We start from the raw sequence: 9642 nt of genomic DNA on the forward strand, positions 1-9642 counted from the left end.
AGATAATTTAAAATTTTTGAAGGAATATTGATAAATATGGATAAATATAAAGCACAACAATTGCAAATAATTGTCATTTAAGTGTAAATTAGGTCTTTGATTTTGTGTATATTCCTAATCATATTAATATGCTAATTCTACCACTTGTAATCACTTTAATTTGGTTAATGGTGGATTGCAATCAGAAATAAGAACAAAAACCATGTGAAATGATCAAGGACCTGTCGGAATGTCTTATTGCAACAGATACAATGCTGCTTCAGCTTTCCATGAAGGCGTCGTCTGGGGAACAATGAAACCGGTTCCAAAGTGTTTCCCTGTAAATTCAGCGGCGAATGTTTCTCAGAAAAGTCCGGCTTTTTTCTTCAAGTCACTCTGCCTCCACTTCGGCAGGCGTTTGAAATCTGGGCGAGTCGTGCCGAGCAGGTTCTCGAAAGCAGCGTCGGAGAGGTGATCCTTCAGAGCACAGAGGACAGGACACGGTTAGGTTGATCTCTGCTGCACTCTCTGAGTCAAAGCTCCAGGAAACTCACACCAAATAGAACTGAATCATCATCATTAGTGAGTCACAAGCACGACTACTTGTTAAATGGTGACTTTCTTGTGTTTATATTGGGTCTCTTTGTAGTTGCTCTGCTCTTCTACTTGGTGTCATTTCATGTCTCCTAGTGCTCATTTAGTGACGCTTTGTGTTCATTTTGTCTCTTGAACATGTTTTGTGTCTCGCTGGAGTTACTTTTGTGTTTCTTTTTGTATTTAATTGAACTTCCTTGAAATGTTTGTTGTCTCTAATTTTACAAAGTGAGTTTGTTTCAGTGAATTGTTATGCCGTGCAGCTGAAATACTGAATGAACCACAAAACAAATAACGCATGCATTGTTTGTATGCAACAAGTACTAAACAGGATCCCTAAATAAAAACGCAGTCAGGACATCATTGATTTTAACTCAGAATTTTCCAACAAGATACATCTTCATAAAAAAAAAAACCTTTGCAGCATCATCATGCATAATTCCTCCCCCACCTCTCTACAGCTGGGGTCCACTCCCTGTGGCAGCTCACTGGGAGACTTGTTGATGAGGACCTCTGGGTCCAGGTACATCCCGCCAGAGGAGGGGGACAGGGCCTGGGCCCTTTGGGTCGACGGGCTCTCGGGGTTAGAGGGTGTGGGGGAACCTGCAGGGCCCCCTGGAGCCCTGTAACCACCTCCACCACCGGGACTCTTATTGAAAAAAGGGTTGCTCAGATCCTGCAGACGAAGGACACGCGCAAGTGAAAACAGACTGTTAGTCAGTTCTTTTCAGTCATGTCTTTAAGAGAAGCGTGAATTAGTATTTTGTATTCAGCAACGGTATTATTTTATTAGTTGTTATTATAAAACTTCATTGTTGTTAATGAATTAAAGCATTAGTGTCAATCAATCACTTACAACACTGATCTGTGAGAGAGATGCTGGATCACTCAGCTTTTTTGTCATCTCCTCATAGGAGTTTCCTCCCTGTGGAGAAGATCAACGAGCAGGATTGAAAGATCTCAAACATGCAGGTTCGCCTTCAATCTTCCAACAATCCACGGAATCCGCGTGCGACTTTGTGTCCTTTGTATATTTTTTTCCACATGCTTTCGTCTCTTTTTAATTCACCTGTGCTGTTGTTATTGAAATGCACATTCACACAATACCGAGAGCCCTGCGGTGCCTCCCACTATCAGAACTCACGCTCCACTTGTGAGGGTCCCAAGCGCTGAACCAGCCGGTGAAGGTGGGCGGCTCGTATCCCTGTTTGACACAGACGATGGGCGTGTCTGGGTCGCGGCCCGCCGGGTGAGTCCTCAGATAGTCCTGCGCGCTGTTCCACGCCTCCTTGATCTCGTACTGGTTGGCTGAGTTTCCGACCCACAAGAAGATCTGAGGGGATTTTTTGAGGAAGGACGACAAGATAAATACCTTCTGGCGTGCGGTGAACTAAGTCATATTTAAGCATAACGGAGTAAATGATTCATGCTTTTCCAGCAGGGCTCAACTTCAGATTGTAAAAGACTGCAGCAACCATTGACAAATACCAACACTTTTTATGCAGTTTAAATGTAAAAATAAAAAATAAATAGTAACAGGTAAAGCACAATTAAATATTACACCCTGAATAAGTTGATGTTATTGATTGAGTTGAGTTGATGTATTGTTAGCAGAAAATAAGTTCTTAACATATGGTTCATGAAAATAAGCCTGTGTAGATTTCCACTTTTTAAAGAATCTAAAACTGGATTTGTTATTCATTTATTTAATGATTACATTTTTAAAGACGTAGGCGCATGTTTGAACCGGTTTACTGCTTGTGTTTGTTTACGTGGCTTGGATGAACTCTAAAAGCTGTCTTCAGCTTAAAACAAGGTCTGTTTCTCCACCTAGTGGATAGACATGATTACTGCACACATGTTAAAGGAATAGGGTGGTTCTATGGACCAATAGATAATAGATTTCGGTTGATCTGATCCTCCTTGTGGTAATATATAAATAGAATCAAATTTAATTTAATGATCGGACAAATTGCAAATAAAGGGGAGATGATTGCCCAAAACCCTCTGACGTTGCCCAGCTTCACTTTAACAGTCTGCCTGATTACCTGGAACAACGTCAAAGAAACAAATTCAAATTGTTCTATTGAATACATCTATTCAACCCCTCACCTCCTCCCAGGTGTCCAGCAGCATGACGTCATCTTCGTCCAGGTCACTCTGAGCGTAGTCGTCCACCTCGGTCATCCTGAAGCAACCTGTTTGATTGGAGCACTCAAACAGCCGTGGACTGTGAGGAGGCTCCTCCCGCTGCAGTCTGAAATAACACAGAGCCCCCCCCCCCCAGTCTCACAGCTGTGTAGTTTGATAGGTGTGTGTGTTTATAGTTGTTATTTTCAACTTCATGTAGTACTACTACAAAGAGAACATAGAGAGGACATTGCGGCCGGGTTGATTGATGATGGTCGTTACCATGCGGCTGCTGAACTGTTGTTAAAGACAAAAAAGCTTGATTAAAAGGTGCGAAGTTGCCGCTGTGTTTGCTTTTACCTCTTGTCACACGCGTAGGGAGCCTTTCCTCCCAGGGCTACCCAGAATTCAGCTGGCTCCTGGCCCTCCATCACCACCTGCTTGTCCTGCTTGGACAGCGCTTCAGACATCGTTCTCCCCATCACCCTCTCATCGCCGCTGCAGCCCTGCAGGTAAACAGAAGCACACGTCAAACAAAAGAAAGAGGCGTCTGCGCGACAATGCAATCGCACGCACGACAAATTCAGATCTTCAACGGGGGGGGGGGGGGTGTCCGCAACGAAGTCCGTACCTTCCCGTACCACAGGTTGCACACGTGGTGGGTCTGGAGCACGAAGACATCGTTGCTGTTGAGGGACGAGGCCCTCGCCGGCACTTCGGTGGCCTTGGTGTTCAGCTCGTTGGTCCCTCTGACCTGGAAGAGCCTGGGTCCTCGTTCAGGGTTGACAACACCAGGTCGGCCCGTCCCACCCTTAAGACACACGCAATGTAGACTAATGGATTGAAGGATTTGTGTATTTATGATCATTCTGAGCCCTTATATTTGGTATTCTATTGCTGTCATAAAAGTGAGAAAAAAAAGCACCTCAAAGATGATGAATTTCCCTTTGAATATGGCGAGGAAATGGCGAGGTTCCTTTCCCATGATCACCCTGACCTGCACCGGGGCTCCATTGTACTTGTTATCAACATTGACCGCCTGGAAGGCGCACGCTGTGATCTCATCTTGAGTGGCGTGACGGCCCTGGTTTAAAAAAGTAGCTCAAGTTAATTGAAAGCAGCTGTTTTTTCTCCATCAGAGAGATACGTGAAAACGTGACGTGACTGACCTGCCACATGTAGAGTATGTACTGCTGCTGGTTTGATATTTGATATGTGTACAGCACCAAGTAGCAGTCTCCACCGTAAAACTGTCCATAACTGCTTGGATTTACTTCAGCCAGCTCCAAGTTCTCAATACGCCACACCTGACCCCAAACGGGAACATTAGCAAAGAACGAACGACGTGAACACAATAATAATGACGCTTTTTGCATTTTCGCACCAGACACCGTTTTCCCCCCACCTTAACCTCTCCAGAGGCGTCGTCCACCATGCGCTGCTGCGCCGCCAGTTCGGGACGAGCGTGGAGCTCCATCACGTCAAACTTCACTTGGTCGACCTTTGCTGTGAGTTTTTTTTTAGAGTTCATCAGCAAAATCAGACATTATAGATAATCATTGAAAGGATAGAAACGCTAAATATATTTTTACCTATCTTTCCCACATTGTAGGTGGCGCCCAGACCCTGAGTTTGCTCCTTATCTCTCCAGGACTTGAACAGGTGCTTGAACAATGCTGACTCTCCTCCCTCGGACATCACATCCACACTGGTGCTCGGTGGGTATTTCTTGGCTTTGATGTAGCCCTGGTTGAAAAAAATGGATAAATTATTACTGTTCAACTCTGTGATCCAGGCAACGAAAAAAGAAAAAAGAAGAAGAAGAAGAAGAAGAACTATCATATTAAATAATCATTGAGCTTGATGTATATAGAAATCTTTGAAGTAAACTCACCAGTGCCCTATTGAGAGCTTCCTGCCGCTCCAGCTTGGAAGCGTGTTTTCCCTTCCACACCATCACACTCGAGCCTCCCTGGTCGGCGATGTAGCAGTCCTGACAGCGAGAGGGGAAGGAAATAATTGAGCAGGCCCTGCGTAGCGGTCTCTGAGCAACGTGTTCAAAGGATGAAAGAGAATTACAGAGGAGTGCAGCAGATCCTGGGTCAGGGGCTGCGTGGCCACTTCTTGCACCACCAGATTCCCGCTGTTTTCAAAAACTCTGCGGAGAAAAGGGAGAACGGCGGCGTGTGATCGCGTTCAACACCCCCCCCACCCACCCCCCAAAACAACCTCGGGCAGGGAACCCTCCGACGGACCAAGAGGCCCTTACTGGTAGAGTCTGACGTTGGCGTTCTGAACACGGTCCGGCTCGTCGTCAGGGACGGCCTCCTTCAGCTGCCCGCTCCTCTGGCCCAGCACCGCCGCCATGACCTTCATGAGTTCCGGGGAGTCCCGCTCCGCTCCTCCCTCCACCACGCCGATCTGAGCCCGGCCTCCTCTCTCCCGGTCGCGGATGTCCTGAGCCAACAAGACGGCCTGGAAACGCATCGCTGTTTACAGACAAGTTACACAGAACAAACAAGAACTAACCCTGACCCTTGCACCTGCAAGCTGTCCTTATAATTAAATCAATATAATTATTCTGCCAGATTTTTTAAGTAATTTGGTTATAACCAACATTAACAGAATTCTAATCCAGTTTAATTTCTAAAGGAGCAAAATAAATAGACTAGAGAGTTATTTTTTATACATTAATGCAAGTGATGGGGAAAGGGTCTGTATTTCCTCATGTGCATTACTGAGTGCAGGATCACCTTGAGCTTCTCCCTCCTGTTGCTCTGGGGGCCGTTCCACTGCACGATAGCTTTCCCCATGTCCAGTAGGAATATGTCTCCATTGTTAAAGCTGTTCCATGACACCTCCACCTGCACGCGCACACACACACACACACACACACACACACGCGCGCATGCACAAACTTTATTGTGATGGAGGAGTTCTTAACCTTTGTTGAAATGAAAAGGGCACGCTGTCATAAAACCAATAAAAAGAAAACAAATGTTAGCAAAGGATTAAGGTCGTCGCACTTTTAACACCGACTTTGACAGGCATCGAGAAAGGCGTGGTGTGTTAGAGGGGGCGTGTCCCGCTGTGTGGCGCCTGTCATATCTGCATGTCAAGGTAAAGGGCAGCGAGCAGTACACCCGTCGTCTCTCACCTCTGCCGCGGTGACATGCTTCCTCCCTTTGACGTGCAGCAGCCGCAGGACGTTGTAGACGTTCGGGTCGACGTGGTGGAATCCAGAGGCCACTCCGCCCTTCTTGTAGCTGTGCAGAGATTAGCGCACGTGTACCAAAGTTCAGGTGTCATAAAACAACTGTGAACACACACAGAGAGGGACTGTGGTCTCTCCACGGCACGAGTGTGTGCGTGGTCATTCGGGTTCCACTCACATGAGACCATTCTTGAAGTAGCCCCTGAACAGAGCAGACTCGTTGCCCTGCGTCTCCCGGTGCTGGACCGGGGTCCCGCCCAGGTGCTCGTCCAGCTGGGTGACGTAGATGGCCGCGGCCCCCTGCTCGTCCTGAGAAGAGGAGTTCCCTATCCAGTAGTGGATGTCGGCCGACTGGCCCGAGCCCTTGTTCTGACTTATCTGGTGCAACGCGCAGAAGAAGCGGACACGTCTGAGTCACGTGACTTTATAAGTGTTGAGACCCTTTGAGAAATAAACCGGTTATGTACTTACATATAGAACAATGTAACAGTCCCCCTCAAAGAAGTTACCAAAGCCTTGAGCTGGAACAGGGACCATCTGCATGTTCTGAATAAACAGATGTTACAAAAAGTAAGACCCGTGTGACCAGTGGTGGACACACACATACTCACACACACACACACACACACACACACACACACACACACACAACAATATGATCTTTGTTCGAGAGGCAGACTCACATTGATGGTCCATATCTGCAGGCCGGGCTTCTGGCTGACATTTTTAAATGTTTCTTGATTGTCATCATCCATCATTCTGCTGAACTGAAACAAAGACACGTGTAAAGTGTTTCCTACGCTGGGTGAAAACGCTGTTCAACCCTCTATGGCACAAGCTTTCATCACTAGTGAACAGGCTCGACGGGACGCTGCCGGGCCTCACATCACAAACGCAAATACAGGATGCGCGCGTGTGTGGTGCCGTCGGCAAACAGCTGTGGCAGCTTAGGCTGCAGTTGTTCTCCGGGGAAACAGATCGGCTACAATTTAATGTCTCGCTCGGATTCTAATCTTTCTTTTTTTCCAGGGGTGAAGGAATGATGCACAATGCACGGCCGTGGCCGTGGCTGACGGATTGGGTGGTGCAAGGTGTGGCAGATTACGTCAGCTGCACAATGGCAGGATGTTAACCACGCCCTGTATTTAATGTACAATCAGGGCTGAGGGTTTTCAGCTAATCAGATAAAACGAGGTGACACACTGAGCAAACAGAAGAAAGGGTTTTGATATTAGTGACGTTTCAGGGTTTGGCCTTAAAGTGGCTGAATCCTGCCTTCAGGACGTAGAGTCTCTGAGACTGTATTCGGCACATTTGGTTTATTTAGTCTAATGCCTAATTCACGCTACACGACCTAACGCTTGAGTGCGAGGTGTGATCTTTCCAAAAGTGCGAGCCGAGCCGCTTGACGGTTTCCCATCTGGCACGCCGAACATCTGGAGTCCGCCGTGAAGCTTCAGCCAGTGAGGCTGACGCCTACCCGCCGCAACGCAGGTGCTGTTGTTGCACCACAGGGTGCTACATGTTTGCACAACTCAACACAACACGCAACAGAGTGATTCGTAGGCCGATAATTATTCATTCATTCGTGGATAACAGATATTAACTCACAAATGATTGGGAAAAGTTTAAAAGGATCCAGTGTACATGAATTGTTCATCATGATGTTCCTCATATAAAATATCTCATTTGGGTAAAGGAGTGGCCACACCCGTGCCTACTCTATACATCAAACTACAAAATACTAAAATAATGTCCCTTGGTATGGGTGTATTATTGATGAATATTAATGTGTTTTATTTATTATCTTTACTTTCACAATAAAAAAAAACATTATTTTGAAAAATCTCAATGTAATTTAGTCAATCAATAAAATCAATTGTTGGTTGTACATACATCTGTACATACATTGTGCTCTGCAATCTGATGCCGATTATGATACATGATAAACAAATAATTTCTGAAAAGATGAATTGAGCCCCGGCATTGCTTCCATTAATGGGACAGGAAAGACTGGTTCCACCTCAGTGTCCATTGACTCGGCTTCACAAAGGGCTTGGTCACTTTCTCTTAATAAAGGAAGGAAATTCACCTTCAATTAATAAAACATGGTTTCGAAACACAGCACGAGGTCTGTCTTTACAGACGTATCTTCAACAAATACGATAATGCAGATTTCCTTCTCCCCAAACGGCAGTGATTCCCATCCAGGAAATAGACAGGAGAGGAGAGAGATATTAAAAAAAAAGTCAAGAGAAAGCTCCCTCCAAAGCAAAATGATGGAACCGTACCTTGGCTAGCTTCTGGCGGAGTGAAGGCCTCGCTGCGTCCTGTAGGTCGAGTGGAGTGCAGTTAGATTAGTGAAATGAATGGCGATGTGTGATAAAGTGTTGCTTCCCTCCTGTGCACAAGCTGGAGTGTGTGTGGCGGACAGAGCGCTGCGTCTATTTGTCTCCACACCCAGGTTTGAACACACCTGCAATTTCCTGCCTCAATATTTACTCTGCAACAACCTCAACGCGCCTCCCTTCACATTGTTACCAGCCCCTTCTGAAACAAAGCTGTTTCGAAAGAGGGGGGGGGGGGGGGGGGGTTCCGACCTGCTGGTTGGGATGAGTGAGCGGAGCCCGACTCAACAGTCGAGACAATTGACAAAATCATCTGCAACACGTGAATGGAGAATGGACTCAAGCCGCACTCGAGGTCCCGATTGCTTCCATTGGAGGGTCGTGTTCCTGTTAGGGGCCCGAGGCGGGGGCCTCACGGGGGCCACTTGGCACCAATTACTCATCCAGCAACCGTTACAGCTGGCAGCAGGGGGAATTGGACTCAAGGTGCTCCACTCGCTCGACATTGTTGGAGGTTTGCAGCATGGGGCTTTGAAGGGGGCCCTGTGGTATTTGCTACATGCGGGTAAGGCATTTACATGCTGCAACCAGGTCGTTTTGCAGCACGTGGACGTTAATCCAAAGAAACAGCATGAACGCGTTGTGGGGGGCGGGGGTGGGGGGGGGTGGCTTTCACAGCCGAGGACAACCTTGAAGGCCACATCAAGCATCAAACTCTGCCTCTACTTTCCCCACAAACGGTTTGAACCATCTCCAAACGTCTTCTGTCGCGTGTTGCAGTGAGTGCATGAGTCACAGATGGGACTCCCCTCACCCCCCCGCTGAGGTTTTCTGTTCAGGGATACATCTACTGCGCTTGCCTTTGTCTTACAACGGTTCACGCAACCCCTGCCGGGGAATCTGATTTGTTGTGTAACTACAGCTTCAAGTCCACACGCAGGCTGAAAGTCTTACCTTTGACCACGGCTTTTCATTTTTAGATTCAACCCTGTAATCCATTATGGAAAAATGATCGTGTCCATCAACAACTTCAGTTCCCACATATCTCAGGGACGAAGGTAAAAGTGAGAGGAAAAAGGGGAGAAAAAAACCGAAAGCTGCAGCTTCAGGCTTGAACAACAGGCTCTGTAATGCCTAATCCACGGCTGCTACGTAAGCGGAAGCTAAAGGTTCACATCAAGATATCACATGAAGCTCAGCACCTCTTGGTTGCACATTAACCAGTTTTTTATACATATTAGTAATGCATCTGCAGATCAGAGAATGGAGCAAAGTAGTGTCCTCTTGTGCCCACTTAGTGCTTAAAATGACATTGAATGTAACATGCATGATATACTGTATACCTGTTGCTATTTTTTCCAGACCAGCAAAAAAAAA

At 46.7% G+C, this 9642-nt stretch overlaps 1 protein-coding gene across 3 annotated transcripts; it reads right to left on the reverse strand.

The window, feature by feature from the left end:
* Positions 1-75: 75 nt before the first annotated feature.
* On the reverse strand, positions 76-9405 carry vill (villin-like). 3 transcript variants are annotated; one of them, XM_037456179.2, is made up of 21 exons: positions 9220-9405; positions 8209-8247; positions 6601-6684; positions 6389-6463; positions 6096-6295; positions 5861-5969; positions 5457-5567; positions 4973-5178; positions 4783-4861; positions 4598-4696; positions 4296-4449; positions 4109-4209; positions 3873-4010; positions 3629-3787; positions 3335-3514; positions 3064-3209; positions 2686-2830; positions 1718-1906; positions 1430-1498; positions 1025-1249; positions 76-456 (listed from the first exon to the last, which is right to left on the reverse strand). In XM_037456179.2, exons 1-21 carry the CDS (start codon positions 9262-9264, stop codon positions 343-345), a joined length of 2667 nt encoding a protein of 888 aa, XP_037312076.2. In that variant the 5' UTR covers positions 9265-9405; the 3' UTR covers positions 76-342. The 3 variants fall into 3 exon arrangements, with proteins under 3 accessions (XP_037312076.2, XP_037312077.2, XP_037312079.2); XM_037456180.2 differs by lacking the exon at positions 1430-1498; XM_037456182.2 differs by lacking the exon at positions 9220-9405 and having other exon boundaries at positions 6601-6679; positions 8209-8472.
* Positions 9406-9642: the final 237 nt, after the last annotated feature.

Source organism: Pungitius pungitius, chromosome 19 (genome assembly GCF_949316345.1).
Source record: "Pungitius pungitius chromosome 19, fPunPun2.1, whole genome shotgun sequence".
NCBI classification, from domain to species: domain Eukaryota; kingdom Metazoa; phylum Chordata; class Actinopteri; order Perciformes; family Gasterosteidae; genus Pungitius; species Pungitius pungitius.

Coding starts and splice junctions, on each gene's coding strand:
- vill (XM_037456179.2), bottom strand. CDS start 9,264: ATGGATTACAGGGTTGAATCTAAAAATGAAAAGCCGTGGTCAAAG. Junction 5,568..5,860: donor AGCATGTCACCGCGGCAGAG/GTGAGAGACGAC, acceptor GTGCGCGTGCAG/GTGGAGGTGTCATGGAACAG. Junction 457..1,024: donor TGGACCCCAGCTGTAGAGAG/GTGGGGGAGGAA, acceptor TGTGCTCTGAAG/GATCACCTCTCCGACGCTGC.